This window comes from Gnatocerus cornutus, chromosome 7, assembly GCF_029298725.1.
Source record: "Gnatocerus cornutus isolate USDA-ARS CGAHR chromosome 7, icGnaCorn1.1, whole genome shotgun sequence".
Taxonomy (NCBI): domain Eukaryota; kingdom Metazoa; phylum Arthropoda; class Insecta; order Coleoptera; family Tenebrionidae; genus Gnatocerus; species Gnatocerus cornutus.
Genome location: NC_142239.1, coordinates 18,772,047 through 18,792,929, shown reverse-complemented (window position 1 = coordinate 18,792,929; position 20,883 = coordinate 18,772,047). Strand labels below are relative to the sequence as shown.

Genomic DNA, 20,883 nt, shown 5'->3' with positions numbered 1-20,883 from the left:
CACAATCGTTTTGTTTTGGCGCGAAACTAATCCACGAAAAGTTTATTTAAAAATCGTGCTAAACTCACTCATTTTGAGTATGGATGAGTTTCCCACCTCCGAAGATGAGTTTGAGCTGACCTACGGTGATGACCTCGACGTTCTGAGGGAACAAGAAGGTAATTTAGTGATGGGCAACAGTGAGGTTAGGTGTCACTTTGCTTTCATTTTTTGTAGACATAGAAAATGCTCCGAAAGAGTCCCAGGAGAGTCTGGATTTGCCAAAAGAACCGGAAAACATCCCACAGGTTTCACAGGATCTGTTTGAAGATGATGTTGGTGAAATTACCCAAACTACCAATAAGCGCTCCATTGAGGAGCTTTTCGGGGATATCGACGATATTCTGTATGAGAAACAAACCAAGCGGGCTAAAACTGATGAGAATAGAGACGAGCTAGCTTTAATCGAACACATTGTGGAGCTTCGCCGCTTGGCGAAAGACGAGGGGGCTCCTGAGGGTTCCCGCCGAGATTACACGTCTGTACGGAACAGAGACTGTGATAACTTGTCGTATTCGGTTCCCAGCTACCCCTTTATTGGGGTGACACGCCCTGACAAGCAAAGGGTGTATGTAAGATTCCACTCTGAAGAGTACGAGTTGGAGGAGCGCCGCCGTATCATCTCTGATATCACTTTAACCGCGGGGGCGAACCAACACCTTTGGAGCGAAGCTCAAGATCTGATCACTAAACAAACTCAAGAGGTAGAAGTCTCTGTGGTCGCCACCTCCGACGAGAAAGACCTCTGGGTCGACTTGTACAAACCGCGGAAATACTTTGAGCTTCTCAGCGACGAGAGCACGAATCGAGTGATTTTGCGGTGGCTGAAACTTTGGGACAAAGTTGTCTTTCAGAGGCGCCTCAAAGTCCAACCGACGAAAAAGTCTGATTTGAATACAGAGTTGGATCAGGATGGGCGCCCTTTCCACAAAGTTGCTCTTTTGTGTGGCCCCCCAGGTCTCGGGAAGACTACTTTGGCTCACATGGTGGCTCGTCACGCCGGGTACAACGTAGTGGAGATCAACGCTTCGGACGACCGTAGTTTGGACGCCTTCAAAAAGTCGCTCGAGAATGCCACTCAGATGCGCTCGGTTCTCGATGCTGAAAAGCGCCCCAATTGTCTGGTGTTTGATGAAATCGACGGAGCTCCCGCCGCTTCCATCGAGTTTTTAGTCAAGTTTATTTCGGGGGCCCCCACGAAGAAAAAGAATCAAAAGCACGTCTTGAAGCGACCCATAATTTGTATTTGTAACGATGCGTACGTCCCGGCGCTGCGCCCCCTTCGTCAGATCGCCTTCGTGGTTAATTTCCCTCCAACGAGCAACACTCGACTCGCTGAAAGACTCTGCGAGATAGCGAAATGGAGGGACGTTAAAACAGACATGGGGGCCATGCTCGCTCTTGCTGAGAAATCACAGAATGATATTCGATCGTGTCTTTCAGTGCTCCACGTTTTTAAGACGCAGAACAAAGCGGTGATGTTGTCAGACGTGATGAAGACGAGTCTAGGGCAGAAGGATACTCAGAAAGGGATTTTCTCAGTTTGGCGGGATATTTTTTATATGGATAAGAAGAATAAAGACAGTTTGAAAGAACGGGGGAAGAAGGTTTTAGAGGTGGTGAACTCGTTCGGGGACTATGAGAAGGTGGCTCAGGGAGTTTTCGAGAACTTTGTGAATTTAGGGGGGCTGCAGTTGCAGGCGGCAACGGAGGCTTTGGAGTGGTTCAGCTTCAGCGATGTTGTGAATAGGGAGATTTTCGCCACGCAGAGTTATACTTTGGCTAGCTATCTTCAGTACGCTTTCGTGGCGTGGCACTTTGCCTTTGCCAGCAGAACGTGGCAGAAGCTGCAGTATCCCAGCGCCGGATATGAAGTAAGTGCACGTTGGCTATGAAGGCCTTGGAATTTGAAGTGTGTTGGTAGCTCTGTTGACAGTTTGGGGTTAAGTGGGTAAAAACAGTGCTGCCAACGCAAAAAATGCAAGGCCTCTCTTAATTATGCTGAAGTAAACAAAACCAATACATTATCTCTTGGAACTCTTCCATTTTCCGCGAACATTTTAAATAAATTATCTTTGGACAGTTGCAACGAAGACGAAGAGTTAAAGTTTTTGACAGTCGGTCCGAATTTATGCTTAGTTGTCGACTGTATAATTTCAAATTCCATCCGGGGAAAAAGAGGACGCGTGGGAACAAAGCACCGCCTTAGGAATTATTAATGAGTACTTATTGTGTGGCGTAATTACGCTCCGGTTGTTGAGAAACCCTTTTAAAGAAATGAAAACGTATTAAAAAGTGCGCGCACGAAAACTGCGAGATTTTCTTTTGATTTAGGCAATTTGGCGCTGCCGCACAGGGACGGACTGAGGAGAAATGCCCGAACTTGTTTTTTTCTTCGACGTGTTGATATCCAGACACCCACGACAGTCGTCGATTGTTGTTGTTTTTAAACCCCGCGCCAACGTGATCGGTCTCTGTAATTTGAGCCGTGGTTTTGGTGGATGCGCCGGGTCATTTCGTGGCTGATATTTTTTTCGTTCCGGCCCTGCGCCCCCTTTAATGAGATCCTGAATTATGCAGCGTCCCGAGCAAACTCGTTACATTTAAAAAGATATCATCCGATACTTGTCCGGTAATTAACGTCTCTACTCGGAAAATAGAGTGACGGAGTGTCAAGTCTTTTGAAAAATCTCTTTCTTTCAGGTTAAAACGAAGCAGAAGAGACAGAAGGCGATTATTGGGGAATTGATGCGAGGTATGCAGCCAGCAATACGCTCATACGTCCACTCGCTGGCGTTAGTTTTGGATTTAGTCCCTCTGTTGCTATACGTGATTTCGCCCCAGTTTCGCCCCATCAACTTACATTTGTACACGGAGGAAGAAAAGAAGACTCTGGAGAAGGTGGTCAACGTGATGGTTGATTACAACTTGACCTACGTCCAAGAGAGGACTCCGGAAGGCTCCTACGTTTATAAACTAGGTGAGTGATGACTACCCATCGACGACATTATCTGAAGAGTTATTTAGATCCTTGTTTGGATGAACTGGTTTCGTTCACCGCGCCGAAGACTCTCACCTACTCGAACAAGCAGTTGATCGCCCAAGAGATCGAAACGTTGAAGATGCGTCGGTTTCAAGTTGGATCTGCAACCCCCGTTCGAAACCACCTCCAGACGTTGAAAGTGAAGAGTGTCAGTATCCCTCAAGCACCGGTAAGCGGTCAATTCCAATCCACACTCGGACGCGTTAAACCTCTTCCGCGCTTAATGGATTTTTTGGGGGCGGAAATGAAATAACTGCGAATCGTCGAAAAAGGAAAAAAACATTATAAATCTATCCGACGGAGTAAATCTGTTATGATCGTCATTCCGGATCTCCATTATTTCCATTAAGTGTGGCGGATTGCGGTCCATTACCGGCATAATTAAGAGCATATCGGGGGCCGAGTGGCTCTTTTCATATTCTTTTCATATTTAAATGGCTGAGGCCATTATAGCAGCGCCAGACAAGACGTGGACGATGTGGCCGCCCCGCCAATTTTTCGACTTTTTGTATAAGTGGAACATTTATCATCGGAGAGGAAGGATGGGGGTGGTCAGACGGATTAGGTTTTAACTCGGAATCAATTTATAGGGGGAGTGACGGGATTACATTTCTAAGAAGCGAAAACAACGCGCAAACAAAAATGACATAATTGATCTCTAGCTACCAGACAGGATGAGATTTCAATCGGAGTCCTGAGGCGCCCCCGCCTGTTTGTCCGTTTAATAATAAACAGTATCACATCGTAATACGCAAATACGGCGTGAAGAGCGTAACACAATAAAGATTAAACAACGTTTGTTTGTCGAGTGGTTTGGCTGTACGCCGAGGTACTCGAACATCAAGTGGATGTTTGTGTATGTATAAGCGCTCACGCTTCGCTCTCCTCGCCCATATGCTCCCTCCGACGATCCCATTGTGATTGTCAAACAAAGCGATTTGCACCAGCTACACGACGGGGCATTAAATGCTTTTCGGGGGTGAGAAAACAGCTGGTGGTTTTGGGGGAATTTACCAGAGGTTTTTCAATGTTGCAAGGACATGATTGCGAAATTAGGGGTCCGAATTTACCTTTGTATCTTCAGCTCAGGCGGATAATCCGAGTCAAAATTTTATTATTTGACTTTAGGGCACAGCTGCTGTCAAAAATGTTTTTTAAATTTCCCGCTGAACCACCTCGCACCTGATTGGTCCGTTCACCTTTATTCCCCATTAATTTGCAGAATCAGTCTAGGCGGCCGCGGCGCGATTATAAAAATGGCGATTTTTTGCGTTGGAAAAATGAGAAAAACTCGTGGAAACTGCGATTAATTGCTGTTTTTCCGGTTTTAAAGTGATTTTCATTGTTTGGTGTCGCTCGTGTGATAAGATTTCAGCGATTTTGAACACTTTTCTGGTTGTTTTAAAAACTTGTCTGCTGGGGCTGAAGGTAAGCTCTATCTTCTTCAATTTCACAAATATTTAGGAATTTCATTGTTACAAACGCGATTTTGATTATTTTCAGCCATCTTTTCAATTTATTCGATGATTGAACTTGCTCCACCAGAGCTTTTAACGAGATGTTGGTAACCCTGAATATGAAACGAAAATTAAGGGTTAGAAGTTTTCAACTATTATTTTTTCATCTAAACTCAGCACAACAGCAATGAAAACGGCGAGAAATTGCGTTAATTTGATATTTTTGTTGTTCAAATAGTTGAAAATACAATTTTGACCACTTCCGTTATAATTGGAACTGGTTAGGGTTTGACTCCTGAAACAATTGGGACTGCTCGCACATAATTGGTCCGTTCACCTTTCTTCTCTATTAATTAGCAACATTAGTCTAGGTGGCCGCGGCGCGATCATAAAAATGGCGATTTTTTGCGTTGGAAAAATAAAGAAAAACGCCTAAAAGTACGATCAATTGCTGTTTTTCCTGTTTTAAAGCGATTTCACTGTTTAGTGCCGCTCGTGTGATAAAATTTTGGTGAATTTGAACACTTATGTGGTGTTTTTTGAAAACTTGTGTGCTGGGGCTGAAGGTGGGTTCTATTTATATGAATTTGACCGATTTGGGAATTTTATTGTTAGAAACGCGATATTGATTATTTCCGTCGATCTTCTAAATTATTTTTGATAATTTAACTTGCCCCACTAGAGGTTTTATTCAGATGTTGGTAACCCTGAATGTAAACCGTTTATTGAGGGTTAGAAGTTTTCAACTATTAATTTGTCGTCCAAATTCAGCACAAGAGTCATGAAAATGGCGAGAAAGTGCCTCATTTGCTGCTTTTGTTGTTCAAATAGTTAAAAATGCAATTTTGACCACTTCCTTTTACAGTTGGAACTGGTTGGGGTTTGACTCCTGAAACAATTGGGCCAGCTCGAACTTGATTGGTTTGTTCACTTTTATTCTCTATTAATTTGCTAAATTAGTCTAGACGGCCGCGGCGCGATTATAAAAATGGTAATTTTTTCCGGTGGAAAAAGAAAAAATTCTGCGTACACTGATTTATAATAACTTGAGTTTACTCTAAAAAATAAGCGAGATGTCGATATCAGAAGTTTGGCCATAGCTTTAGTCATGAATTTTTGCGAAAATTTGCAAATTTCGTTTGTGGAAAAATCAAAGAACTACTTCTTATGTAAAAAATTGCGAGAAAAACGATGGCACAAACCGCATCTCAATATCTGAAATAGTTTCCGAGATATCGAGCACGAATTGTATTGAACCTTCAAAAATTTGGCCCTCTGGCGACAACCCAAAATTTCAAACGGCCATAACTCGGTTATTTGTTGACAAAAATTAAAAAATTATCATGTTTTTGAATTCAGCGTAAAATTCTGCGTAAAATGGGACCCAAATTTGTTGAGTTTGCTTAATAAATAAACGAGGTATTGGCCAAAAACTGTTTTGGAAACATCAATTTAGGGTGATTTTCAATCAATGTTTTCAAAATGAAAACGACGTTTAATAGCATTGAATTACACATCGGTCGAAAGAGAAGCTCAAAACCTATCTACTGGCCAAATTTGAGATCTATCGGACAAATAGTTTACGAGTTATGGCTAAAAATAAAAAAAATTAAAAATTTTCTTCGTTTGAGTCGCAATTTTTTTTCGCGAAAAATTGACTATCGAATTTTCGGCTTTTAATAACATTTTCTAACGTAAAATGAGCCGAAAAAAAGAATGGCGTAAACCGCATCTCAATATCTCAAATAGTTTCCGAGATATTTAACTTTAAAAAATACGAAAAATGAGAAAAAATGAAAATCAACTTTCCGAAACTTTGATCGGCCATAACTCAGTTATTTGTTGTCGAATCTGAATTTAAATCCCAGTTTTGGAATCTGCGGAAAATTCTGCGTACACAGATGTATAATAACTTAAATTTACTCTAAAAAATAAGCGAGATATCGATATCAAAATTTTGGCATAGTTTTAGTCATGAATTTTTGCGAAAATTTGCAAATTTCGGTTGTAGAAAAATCAAAGAACTATTTCTTATGTAATAAATCGCGAGAAAAACGATGGCGTAAATCGCATTCCAATATCTGGAATAGTTTTCGAGATATCGAGCACGAATTGTTTTGAACCTTCAAAAATTTGGCCCTCTGGCGACAACCCAAAAATTCAAACGACCATAACTCAGTTATTTGTTGACGAAATGGGAAAATTCTCATGGTTTTGGATTTAGCGTGACATTCTGCGTAAAATGAGCCCAGATTTGTTGAGTTTGCTTAATAAATAAACGAGGTATTGGCCAAAAACTGTTTTGAAAACATCATTTTAGGGTGATTTTCAATCAATGTTTTCAAAATGAAAATGACGTTTAATAGCATTGAAAAATACATCAGTCGAAAGAGGAGCTCAAAATCTATCTACTGGCCAAATTTGAGATCTATGGGACAAATAGTTTGCGAGTTATGGCCAAAAATTAAAAAAAATGAAAAATTTTCATCGTTTGAGTCGCAATTTTTTTTCGCGAAAAATCGACTATAGAATTTTGGACTTTTAAGCACTTTTTCTAACGTAAAATGGGCCGAGAAAAACGATGGCGCAAACCGCATCTCAATATCTCTAATAGTTTCCGAGATATTTAACTTTGAAAATTGGGAAAAATGAGAAAAAATGAAAATCAACTATCCGAATCTTTGATCGGCCATAACTCAGTTATTTGTTGTCGGATCTGAATTTAAATCCCAGATTTGGAATCTGCGTAAAATTCTGCGTTCACTGATGTATAATAACTTAAGTTTACTCGAAAAAATAAGCGAGATGTCGATATCAGAAGTTTGGCCATATTTTTAGTTATGAATTTTTGCGAAAATTTGCAAATTTCGTTTGAGGAAAAATCAAAGAACTGTTTCTTATGTAAAAAAATGTGAGAAAAACGATGGCGCAAACCGCATCTCAATATCTGAAATAGTTTCTGAGATATCGAGCACGAATTGTATTGAACCTTCAAAAATTTGGCCCTCTGGCGACAACCCAAAATTTCAAACGGCCATAACTCGGTTATTTGTTGACAAAAATTAAAAAATTATCATGTTTTTGAATTCAGCGTAAAATTCTGCGTAAAATGGGACCCAAATTTGTTGAGTTTGCTTAATAAATAAACGAGGTATTGGCCAAAAACTGTTTTGGAAACATCAATTTAGGGTGATTTTCAATCAATATTTTCAAAATGAAAACGACGTTTAATAGCATTGAATTACACATCGGTCGAAAGAGAAGCTCAAAACCTATCTACTGGCCAAATTTGAGATCTATCGGACAAATAGTTTACGAATTATGGTCAAAAATAAAAAAAATGAAAAATTTTCATCGATTGAGTCGGAATTTTTTTTCTCGAAAAATTGACTATCGAATTTTCGGCTTTTAATAACATTTTCTAACGTAAAATGAGCCGAAAAAAAGAATGGCGCAAACCGCATCTCAATATCTCAAATAGTTTCCGAGATATTTAACTTTAAAAAATACGAAAAATGAGAAAAAATGAAAATCAACTTTCCGAAACTTTGATCGGCCATAACTCAGTTATTTGTTGTCGAATCTGAATTTAAATCCCAGATTTGGAATCTGCGGAAAATTCTGCGTACACAGATGTATAATAACTTAAATTTACTCTAAAAAATAAGCGAGATATCGATATCAAAAGTTTGGCATAGTTTTAGTCATGAATTTTTGCGAAAATTTGCAAATTTCGGTTGTAGAAAAATCAAAGAACTATTTCTTATGTAAAAAATCGCGAGAAAAACGATGGCGTAAATCGCATTCCAATATCTGGAATAGTTTTCGAGATATCGAGCACGAATTGTTTCGAACCTTCAAAAATTTGGCCCTCTGGCGACAACCCAAAAATTCAAACGGCCATAACTCAGTTATTTGTTGTCGGATCTGAATTTAAATTCCAGATTTGGATTCAGCGTGACATTCTGCGTAAAATGAGCCCAGATTTGTTGAGTTTGCTTAATAAATAAACGAGGTATTGGCCAAAAACTGTTTTGAAAACATCATTTTAGGGTGATTTTCAATCAATGTTTTCACAATGAAAATGACGTTTAATAGCATTGAATTATACATCAGTCGAAAGAGGAGCTCAAAATCTATCTACTGGCCAAATTTGAGATCTATCGGACAAATAGTTTGCGAGTTATGGCCAAAAATTAAAAAAAATGAAAAATTTTCATCGTTTGAGTCGCAATTTTTTTTCGCCAAAAATCGACTATCGAATTTTGGGCTTTTAAGCACTTTTTCTAACGTAAAATGAGCCGAGAAAAACGATGGCGCAAACCGCATCTCAATATCTCTAATAGTTTCCGAGATATTTAACTTTGAAAATTGGGAAAAATGAGAAAAAATGAAAATCAACTATCCGAAACTTTGATCGGCCATAACTCAGTTATTTGTTGTCGGATCTGAATTTAAATCCCAGATTTGGAATCTGCGTAAAATTCTGCGTACACTGATGTATAATAACTCAAGTTTACTCTAAAAAATAAGCGAGATATCGATATGAGAAATTTGGCCATAGTTTTAGTCATGAATTTTCGCGAAAATTTGTAAATTTCGACTATTGGAAAATCTAAAAACGATTTCTTATGTAAAAAATCGCGAGAAAAACGATGCCGCAAACCGCATTCCAATATCTGAAATAGTTTTCGAGATATCGAGCATGAATTGTTTCGAACCTTCAAAAATTTGGCCATCTGGCGACGACCCAAAAATTCAAACGACCATAACTCAGTTATTTGTTGACGAAATGGGAAAATTCTCATGGTTTTGGATTTAGCGTGACATTCTGCGTAAAATGAGCCCAGATTTGTTGAGTTTGCTTAATAAATAAACGAGGTATTGGCCAAAAACTGTTTTGAAAACATCATTTTAGGGTGATTTTCAATCAATGTTTTCAATATGAAAACGACGTTTAATAGCATTGAATTACACATCGATCGAAAGAGAGGCTCAAAATCTATCTACTGGCCTAATTTGAGATCTATCGGACAAATAGTTTACGAGTTATGGCCAAAAATTAAAAAAATTAAAAATTTCCATCGTTTGAGTCGCAATTTTTTTTCGCGAAAAATCGACTATCGAATTTTGGGCTTTTAATAACATTCTCTAACGTAAAATGAGCCGAGAAAAACGATGGCGCAAACCGCATCTCAATATCTCTAATAGTTTCCGAGAAATTTAACTTTGAAAATTGGGAAAAATGAGAAAAAATGAAAATCAACTTTCCAAAACTTTGATCGGCCGTAACTCAGTTATTTGTCGTCGGATCTGAATTTAAATCCCAGATTTGGAATCTGCGGAAAATTCTGCGTACACCGATGTATAATAACTTAAGTTTACTCGAAAAAATAAGCGAGATGTCGATATCAGAAGTTTGGCCATAGTTTTAGTTATGAATGTTTCCGAAAATTTGCAAATTTCGTTTGAGGAAAAATCAAAGAACTGTTTCTTATGTAAAAAATTGTGAGAAAAACGATGGCGCAAACCGCATCTCAATATCTGAAATAGTTTCCGAGATATCGAGCACGAATTGTTTCGAACCTTCGAAAATTTGGCCCTCTGGCGAAAACCCAAAATTTCAAACGGCTATAACTCGGTTATTTGTTGACAAAAATTAAAAAATTATCATGTTTTTGAATTCAGAGTAAAATTCTGCGTAAAATGGGACCCAAATTTGTTGAGTTTGCTTAATAAATAAACGAGGTATTGGCCAAAACTGTTTTGAAAACATCATTTTAGGGTAATTTTCAATCAATGTTTCCAGAATGAAAACGACGTTTAATAGCATTGAATTACACATCGGTCGCAAGAGGAGCTCAAAATCTATCTACTGGCCTAATTTGAGATCTATCGGACAAATAGTTTACGAGTTATGGCCAAAAATAAAAAAAATTAAAAATTTTCATCGTTTGAGTCGCAATTTTTTTTCGCGAAAAATCGACTATCGAATTTTGGGCTTTTGAGAGCATTTTCTAACGTAAAATGGGCCGAGAAAAACGATGGCGCAAACCGCATCTCAATATCTCTAATAGTTTCCGAGATATTTAACTTTGAAAATTGGGAAAAATGAGAAAAAATGAAAATCAACTTTCCGAAACTTTGATCGGCCATAACTCAGTTATTTGTTGTCGAATCTGAATTTAAATCCCAGTTTTGGAATCTGTGGAAAATTCTGCGTACACTGATGTATAATAACTTAAGTTTACCCTAAAAAATAAGCGAGATATTGATATCAGAAGTTTGGCATAGTTTTAGTCATGAATTTTTGCAAAAATTTGCAAATTTCGACTGTAGAAAAATCAAAGAACTATTTCTTATGCAAAAAATCGCGAGAGAAACGCCTTGGAATTTGAAGTTTGTTGGTAGTTTTGTTTCTTGACAGTTTGGGGTCTTAAATGTGGATAAAAACATTGCTACCAACGCAAAAAATGCAAGGTCTCGTCTCGTTTTAATTATGCTGAAGAAAACAAAACCAATACATTATCTTTTGGAACAGTTGCAACGAAGACAGAGAGACACTCGGTCGACTGTACAATTTACAATTCTTTCCGCTGACTAGTTTGTGATTGGTAAATTTGTCTCCTTCAAAAGAAACAATTTAAAAAAGCATATCGTCGTTTACGTAATTTTTGGTGGAGGTGCCATTTGGTAATTTTTGAATTTCGCCTGAAAATTCCGTTGCTTCTAATATTCATTAGCTTCCATATTTTATCAGCCTGAATAAGCTAGTTAATTAAAATACGATTTATACACTGCTCTAGATGTGTCATCCCGTGATTCTAATTCCTTAATGGAAGCATCGTTCAACATCACAACATCAATTCAATTCATTTTCGCCGTAATTTGCCACAAAATTATCTCATGCAGTGCGCTTTTCGCGCCAACGCTCGTCGTTTCGAAATTATTAATCACTCTCATTTGGCGGCGTAACCAGATTTTGAATGATGATGGAAGGTAATGAAAAAGTAGCGAAACAAACCCGAATTTTATGAATTTTCTCGGTGAGTGTTAGCACCCCCGTTCGCAGGTTATAACATTACTTAACCGTAGTAGAGCTCTTTGCGGAAGTTCTGATGTCGGCCCGGAGAGAGATGGCCGTTTCCTTCCGGTGGCCATTGGGGTCTTGATGTCATGGGCGGCACCGCCACTTCTCAGGTTAACTCTCTTCTAATCGACCGAAAGCGAAAAACGAGACAATGCACGGATTACACAAAAAGTGGAGAGAGGGAGAGACGGTGAAAATCCGCAACGTTTCACTTATTACCATGAATTAATAATGGACGCGTTTTGAATTTATGGGTGCCATTGTTCAGCGCTGTGTCATCGGCTAATGATGATATAACAGCGCAATTACATTCGCACAATGATAAACTGTTTGGAAATGGTTAGCTCATTAGGCGGAGTGTGCGTGTGTTTGTGTTGGAGCCAAGGGGTGAGTAGGGTAAGTTGCGCTCGGTTACAGGGCGGGGACGGGGGAGGGAGGTCGGTGTAATTGATTGTTGAAAAGACGGCGATTTCAAGTGGATTGGGGGTAAAAAAAATAATGAATTTGTAATAAGGTAGCTTTGTACCGGCGCCTCCACCATTTTTGAGAATTGAAAAAAATCTATATGAACAGTCCGAAGACTCATCGGTCTTCAACTTGCGCGTGCCAAATTTGGTTCGCTCAGCTCAAAAGTGCATCTCAACATAAACCTGCATTTCCCCATCCTAACCGTTCAGTAGATCAAACTGGCAGGAAAATTTCTCAAAGGGCGTATCCTCCAGGACGTATATATCCCAGATTAAGTACATCCGAAGTCTACTCAACGTTGATTTATTCGTCGATTGTAAATAACGTTAAACAATATAGGGATCCGGGATTCTCCCATTAAGGATTGCGGTCTTTGGAGGATGAAAAGGAGATAGCTAGACTGGATCAAGTATCTGTTTAACGACCTAAATAAAAGAGTTTCGGACGGCTAAATGGAATCTGCCGCTTATCCTGGCGCACACGCCGCTCCTCCTGCTCCATTACGGCTCGACTTCCGTTTCTCTAACATCTTTAGGATGTTCTTAGCTTTGTTCACGGCTTATTGTCGGCGGCGGTGGCTATTTCCACTGCGGCTAATTGCGTGTTTGTTTCCAAAATGGACGACCGGAAAAATCCGGCGACTGGGAGACGATGAAAAAAATAACAAAAAAGTTACTATGAATGTATGCACAACCACTTTCTGTTGATATAATTCTCGTAACTCGAAATCGAATTCAAGATCTTTATCTCTCGCCATCCGATCGGTCTTAAACCCTCCATAAACTTTTATTCGATCCATAAACGTAAAACACGCAATCACCATAACAAAACCATCCCAAAATGTCGAATTCCCCCCTCATCGAATAAAACTCGATACGTCTTCCTGTCCTCAGCGCACCAATTTTCCGTACTCCGGGGCGTAAATGCAGCCTTTAAGACTGCCAGAAGTGTTTTAAATTGTTCCAGTGTATAAAATAATCCTGCCGGATGTCCAAAAACGGCAGTATTTTACGATACGAAAGATCACGGCAGTTACCACCCCATTTAACTAATGCGGACGGCGATAGAGGTCGCATGTGGAGTTGTTCGTAAAAGACACTCTTCGTAAAGATCAGTTTAGCACGACACGATTTGAATTTTATTCGCCGCATAAAACGGGACGGGCGTCTAAACGCGTTTTGACACTTTTCCACAATGTAAACGAATATAAATCTGAGGGGTGGACGGACGCCGGAATCGGATGGAAAGAGTTGAACGAAAATGGGAATGATGAAAGGAGGATAATATGAGAGTGATGAAGTAATTAGGGATGGAAGTTGCGGAAAAGAGGTGATGGAATTGCTAGAGATTAATGGCGATGATGACGATCTGGTTCGATAAAGTTTGGGGTTTTGTGCTCGTAATAGCAACAAAGTTTTATAATGCAATTATTTATTCATAATAAATTAACAAACTGACTTTCAAATAGTTAATAACACAATTTGATTTATGCTGGAACGATAGCTTCTGGTTGAGGTTTGAGTCCTGGGACGATTGGTACTGGAATAATTTCAATTTCTGGCACTTCTAGTCCGGGAATTGGTTGAGGTTTAATTCCTGGTACAATTGGGACGGGTTGGGGTTTGATTCCTGGCACGATTGGGACGGGTTCAATTTCAATTTCTGGACTTTCTACTCCGGGAATTGGTTGAGGTTTGATTCCTGGTACGATTGGAACTGGTTGAGGTTTGATTCCAGGTACAATTGGGACTGGATCAATTTCAATTTCTGGGCTTTCTACTCCGGGAATCGGTTGAGGTTTGATTCCTGGTACAATTGGGACTGGTTGGGGTTTGATTCCTGGCACGATTGGGACGGGTTCAATTTCAATTTCTGGACTTTCTACTCCGGGAATTGGTTGAGGTTTGATTCCTGGTACGATTGGAACTGGTTGAGGTTTGATTCCAGGTACAATTGGGACTGGATCAATTTCAATTTCTGGGCTTTCTACTCCGGGAATTGGTTGAGGTTTGATTCCTGGTACGATTGGGATTGGTTGAGGTTTGATTCCAGGTACAATTGGGACTGGATCAATTTCAATTTCTGGGCTTTCTACTCCGGGAATTGGTTGAGGTTTGATTCCTGGTACAATTGGGACTGGTTGTGGTTTGATTCCTGGTACAATTGGAACTGGATCAATTTCAATTTCTGGGCTTTCTACTCCGGGAATTGGTTGAGGTTTGATTCCTGGTACAATTGGGACTGGTTGGGGTTTGATTCCTGGCACGATTGGGACGGGTTCAATTTCAATTTCTGGACTTTCTACTCCGGGAATTGGTTGGGGTTTGATTCCTGGTACAATTGGGACTGGTTGGGGTTTGATTCCTGGCACAATTGGAACTGGATCAATTTCAATTTCTGGAGATTCTACTCCGGGAATTGGTTGAGGTTTGATTCCTGGTACGATTGGGACTGGTTGAGGTTTGATTCCTGGAACAATTGGGACTGGTTGGGGTTTGATTCCTGGCACAATTGGAACTGGATCAATTTCAATTTCTGGACTTTCTACTCCGGGAATTGGTTGAGGTTTGATTCCTGGTACAATTGGAACTGGTTGGGGTTTGATTCCTGGTACAATTGGAACTGGATCAATTTCAATTTCTGGACTTTCTACTCCGGGAATTGGTTGAGGTTTGATTCCTGGTACAATTGGAACTGGTTGGGGTTTGATTCCTGGTACAATTGGAACTGGATCAATTTCAATTTCTGGACTTTCTACTCCGGGAATTGGTTGAGGTTTGATTCCTGGTACAATTGGAACTGGTTGGGGTTTGATTCCTGGTACAATTGGGACGGGTTTAATTTCAATTTCTGGACTTTCTACTCCGGGAATTGGTTGAGGTTTGATTCCTGGAACAATTGGGACTGGTTGGGGTTTGATTCCTGGCACAATTGGAACTGGATCAATTTCAATTTCTGGACTTTCTACTCCGGGAATTGGTTGAGGTTTGATTCCTGGTACAATTGGTACTGGTTGGGGTTTGATTCCTGGCACGATTGGAACTGGATCAATTTCAATTTCTGGACTTTCTACTCCGGGAATTGGTTGAGGTTTGATTCCTGGTACAATTGGAACTGGTTGGGGTTTGATTCCTGGTACAATTGGAACTGGATCAATTTCAATTTCTGGACTTTCTACTCCGGGAATTGGTTGAGGTTTGATTCCTGGTACAATTGGAACTGGTTGGGGTTTGATTCCTGGTACAATTGGGACGGGCTCAATTTCAATTTCTGGACTTTCTACTCCGGGAATTGGTTGAGGTTTGATTCCTGGTACAATTGGAACTGGTTGGGGTTTGATTCCTGGTACAATTGGGACGGGCTCAATTTCAATTTCTGGACTTTCTACTCCGGGAATTGGTTGAGGTTTGATTCCTGGTACAATTGGAACTGGTTGGGGTTTGATTCCTGGCACAATTGGAACTGGATCAATTTCAATTTCTGGACTTTCTACTCCGGGAATTGGTTGAGGTTTGATTCCTGGAACAATTGGGACTGGTTGGGGTTTGATTCCTGGCACAATTGGAACTGGATCAATTTCAATTTCTGGACTTTCTACTCCGGGAATTGGTTGAGGTTTGATTCCTGGTACAATTGGAACTGGTTGGGGTTTGATTCCTGGTACAATTGGAACTGGATCAATTTCAATTTCTGGACTTTCTACTCCGGGAATTGGTTGAGGTTTGATTCCTGGTACAATTGGAACTGGTTGGGGTTTGATTCCTGGTACAATTGGAACTGGATCAATTTCAATTTCTGGACTTTCTACTCCGGGAATTGGTTGAGGTTTGATTCCTGGAACAATTGGGACTGGTTGGGGTTTGATTCCTGGCACAATTGGAACTGGATCAATTTCAATTTCTGGACTTTCTACTCCGGGAATTGGTTGAGGTTTGATTCCTGGTACAATTGGTACTGGTTGGGGTTTGATTCCTGGCACGATTGGGACAGGGTCAATTTCAATTTCTGGTACTTCTAGTCCGGGAATTGGTTGGGGTTTGATTCCTGGTACAATTGGCACTGGTTCGGGTTTTACACCTGGGCCAATTGGTATTGGTTGGGGTTTGACTGGTAGTCTGGCTGACCTCGCTTCAAAAGCTGCGATTTCAAATAGTTAAAAACAGTTTTAAAAAAATCAAAAAATATATTTACCGGGTACAAGTGCCAAAGCTATGGCAAAAATTATAACTTTCATTTCGATTGCTTTGCTCTCTAGTTGGTTTCTATCTGAGCTCACAATTTCTCTGTTTTGTCGAATCTATAGAAAGTCTTATATACAATTTTCAATCCTTAATCAACGTAAAAGTTATAAATCTAGGGATTTGTATTTTGACAGTTCTAATGCTATCAGACATACTAAACTAATTAAACTATTAAAGTTTATCTGTAATAATTATAATTGAATTTACTGTTTTTGTTTTGTGTGTAGACTTGCGGTAATCAATATTTTTACAACCGCCAATTCTGATTGTTGATTTTCATTGAGTTAAGTCAATTGCCTCTGAACGATGCGTCAATAATAATAATTATTGTGAAATATTGCATCAATTCAGTTACATTTTAACAGTTTTATTAGATATATTTTCCTTTACTTATTTCAAATTGTCATCGACAAATTTCCTCTTCTGTTAGTTACTAATTTTATCTCCCTGATAAACAAATTCCGAAAAGCAAAATCTACCCTAATAACAAACATAAAGCCTTTTTTCCTCCTCGGTAATCTATTGTCAACAAAGTCGTTAGTCGTAATAAAAGTTTCCCACTGGAAAATCCCGTTCAAATTCCAATTTCAACTGAGAATCAATTTGACCGCGCCATGTTCAACACAAACACACCAAACTTCTTCATGATTGTATTTGGTGAAAAAAATAGCGATCTCCTCTTCACGTGGATCGTTTGATCCGAATAATGGAGAAAAAACGAGGAGATTTTCAGTATCGACGGCTGCAACACGAGTCGGTTAATACTATTCCCAAACGATATCACGGCGGTAATGAAAGATGACCTGGCTAGATTGCGAGCTTAGCGTTTTACTGGAAATGGGAAAACTGGTTGCTGATAGCCCATTTTCACTGTGATTCCATTGTTTGTCAGATTATTTCGATCCCGAGACGCTGGAGGCTTAACGGTCCAAGCATTTGTCAATGTTAGAGAAAATACGGTTGGGAAAGAGTAAAGGAAATAGAGGCTGCATATTTCAAGGGCTGGGAAGGTCGGGAAATTAAAAAAATGTTGGTAAACATGCTTTTTTAGTCTCGTTGCTTTCTATAAGAAATGCGTGTCGACATGATTTATGGTTATCTTATCAGTATTGCAAAAACGTGGAAATAAAAAAGTTAATATAATGTATGATTCTTTGTGGTTGTAAATTGAATTTTGTATTTTTTTCAGAAGGTGGCGAAGGACTTTTTCGGCCGCCCCATCTTAAAGAAATCCCCATCAGGTGAGTAATTGCACCCCTCATCGCGAAACATCCTAAATCCATCACCCAATCCAAACAGTAATAATCCGAATTGTAATTTTCGTCGGCAAACAATAAGCTAATAGTGTTCTGGTGAATCCGGGCCAGAATTCGCCTCTGCTTCCTAAGCAATTACAGACGTCATTACCAATAAATTACCGCTTCAGCAAACGACGTAATTACTCTATAGTTTCTCAATTTCATTGTCCCTCCTCAATCACGACCGTCTAAATGTATTAATTAAAGTCGAACCGTTGTAATTTTGATTGCGTTTGTACAAGAAAATCTGCGGTTTTCCAGGGAAACAACTCGAAGATGCCAAAAACGACATCTGGTACCAGTACAAGGAAGGCTACAACAATGCAGTGCGTAAAGTAATTAAAATTTCAAACTTGATGTGATGGTTTTTAAAAATAGTTTTGCTACACGAATTTATTTTATTTCCCTCGCCACTTTTTTTCCTAGGAAAATGTAATTTTTTAAACGCGTTTTCTACCGACAAAATCGTGTTATTTCACAGCGGACATTTTTAATTAAAATTTAAACATTTAAAATTTATATATTCGCGTGCAATGCCGCTAGTAATTGCGTTTCGTTTGCATTACGGAATTGCAATTTTGTTTTAAGCGAGTTGCGGAATGTTACATTTTTCATAACGCGATCACAAAACATAATCGGAATGATTTATGGATCTGGAGCTGAATTATTTTACTATTTCACCACACTGAATTAAAAGGGATGGTTTTTTGGTGGTTGCAAAATTGTGCTAATCCGACTTCAGTGGAATTTTCTGAATGGAAGATAAGGAAATTTGGTGGAACGGAACAAGAGTAATAAAATTAATTAGCAGCACAAGTTGTAAAACAATAAGCTTTTGATAAAAGCCGTAAATCAAGTTTTACTGCACTTTTTGCACGTCAGTAGTAGGCGATCTTTGATATCTATAAAAAATTCTCTAGATTTAATCCATGACTGATGAAATTTACACACTGAGTGAAATTGTTAAAAGAGTTCTTCTTGTGCTTCTATTCAGTATGCATGATCCGTCATAATTTTTGTGACTTTATGGACTTCATTCATTGATTATACAGTTTTTGTTAATTGCCTGTTTCCTTAACTGTAAATTACGTTATAATGGTAAATCAAAGACATACGGTAGACGTAGATGTATTATCTTATCTATAATAATTATATTGTTCTTGGAAGAGTTTATATACACATATAAGACTTTCAAATCCAATATTTTTATTATTTGTATAGGTAAACGAGTTTTAATGAAATTTAAAACGATGATTACTGATGACGTGCGGCTTAATTCGACGATAGTTCTACTATTTTACCATTAAAAATGCAATTTTAGCGATGTTTTTAAATGGTAAATTTATTCGGAACGTTTACTATCACGTCAAGTATAAAATAGTATGTACAGTAGACTTTCGATAATTTGAAACTCAAGGGACCTGGAAAAAATTCAAATTATCGAGAGTTTAAAATACAGTGTCATTCTAATAATCGAGAGAAAGAGAAGAAAAAATCAAATAAACGAGAATTTAAAGGCAAACAAACAATAGTCAGAATCAACAAACGAATCAAAACTTCAAATTGTCGAGGTTTAAATTATCGAGAGTTTACTGTATGTATAAGAAGCTAAATAATCGAGGATAGAAATATAGAGAATTCAAGAAGAAGACAGCGTGGACAGTTCAGAATTTAGAGGACATAGAAAAAACTTGAAAAATCTAAAGTCTACTCTATTATGTAACAAGTTTTATAATCTTTCTAGTCACGAGTACATTTAGGCACGAGCGGAGCGGGTGTTTAAAGTTCGAGTGTCTAGGGTAGTTTATAAACGTTTATAAATTTAAATATTGAAACTAAAATATGTAATACCAACTTTATTGAAATTACAAAAAAATTATAATTAAAGATTTATTATCGTGCCAAGAACCGCCTATTCGAAACCACCGCAACCACAATTAAATTTCCAACCAATTGTCAATTTTATCTGTGGCTAATTTCAACTCGTGACTAAAATTATTGCGCCAATTTCAGCCTGTAACTAAAGAAAGCGCCACTTTAGTCACGGGTGACTCGATGTGTTTAAAATGTCACTTAGCATCACTATAAGATGGCAACTTAAAACGGCATTTTAAATACGGTCGTAGAAAAAAGTAAATTTATTTACCAAAAATTGACTGGAAGAGAATTCGTTGATACTGTGCACCCTTGCTGACCTTACTTTTCAATAAGTTTGAATTTCTTCACATTGCAACAGTTTCTGTGTCAATGCGTTGCTGTAATTTCCAAAAGATCAAAATAAAACACCGTAATATAGCCGAAATGGGTCTCTGTAGGTTAAAATTAATCATAATCAGACAATAACGTCCAATCAGAAACGTCAAAATCGACAGATTAAAGAAGATGTCAGGGATGTTCAAAATTGCCCTTGATTTTGTAGCTTTTTTGCAACAATGTTTTTTCTTGAAAATTGGACCTGCTAGACAGTTCCTTTTTAGTGAACGCCTGTTATTATTGCCGCTTTATAAAACATATGATTACTTAATTGATTGAAATTTTAATTAAGACGAATAAAATCGACGAGGAAAACGGTGGCGTCTGCAACGCTTAATCAATTTTAATCTTTTCAGTTAACTTGGTTTTAATTAAATTTTATTAAAATCCGTTCACAAATAACAAAGATGTTGGGCTCGAAAGACTTATTAGGTGGACCACCCTGTATATTAAAGTAGGTTGTGGTATTAAAAATCAGTTTGTACGGTTTCTTGACAATTGGAGGTAATGCATGTCATCAATTTTCCACAAATTTGTCTCAACGGGTTTAGACAATTATCATAAATCAACTCATTTATAATGATTGCTTCCAAAGTGCATAATTTATGCCAGAGCATGAAGATTAGTTATTATCAGTTTTATGATTTTATTATCAGTTACTAAGAAAGTCGTAATTAAAAATCGTTTTAGAATTGTAATTGCACTTCTATGTCTTTTCAGCTTTTCTCTCTGTATTTACATTCTCAACTGTGTAGTTGTCTCACAAATCATTTCATTTTCTCGACTAGTTCTTTGTTTGCAATTTTCCACATTCCCGAACTCTAAACTTTGCATTTTCATCTTTATTATCAGCGACATCCTCCGAGCTCAGATGTGTAAAACAAGTCGTAAGAAACCACCGAAACAATTACACTAAGAATGTGTAAATTTACGATCTCATTTCATCGAAACCGTCCTCCACCCCCCTTCCGCCGCCCCCGACACTCGCATAATT

General features: G+C 38.5%; 2 protein-coding genes across 2 annotated transcripts; one reads left to right on the top strand and one right to left on the bottom strand.

The window, feature by feature from the left end:
* On the top strand, nucleotides 1-18,024 carry cutlet (chromosome transmission fidelity protein 18 homolog). Its single transcript, XM_088040737.1, has 6 exons — nucleotides 1-158; nucleotides 217-1,913; nucleotides 2,743-3,019; nucleotides 3,067-3,251; nucleotides 17,528-17,579; nucleotides 17,898-18,024. The coding sequence occupies exons 1-6, from the start codon at nucleotides 80-82 to the stop codon at nucleotides 17,996-17,998; spliced, it is 2,391 nt and encodes a 796-aa protein (XP_087896863.1). The 5' UTR covers nucleotides 1-79; the 3' UTR covers nucleotides 17,999-18,024.
* Nucleotides 12,865-17,274, bottom strand: LOC148172110 (uncharacterized). The gene is made up of 11 exons (XM_088041208.1): nucleotides 17,264-17,274; nucleotides 17,123-17,208; nucleotides 16,947-17,080; nucleotides 16,773-16,898; nucleotides 16,694-16,722; nucleotides 16,546-16,600; nucleotides 16,289-16,394; nucleotides 13,596-16,234; nucleotides 13,548-13,554; nucleotides 13,082-13,493; nucleotides 12,865-13,027 (listed from the first exon to the last, which is right to left on the bottom strand). Exons 1-11 carry the CDS (start codon nucleotides 17,272-17,274, stop codon nucleotides 12,865-12,867), a joined length of 3,768 nt encoding a protein of 1,255 aa, XP_087897334.1.
* Nucleotides 18,025-20,883: the final 2,859 nt, after the last annotated feature.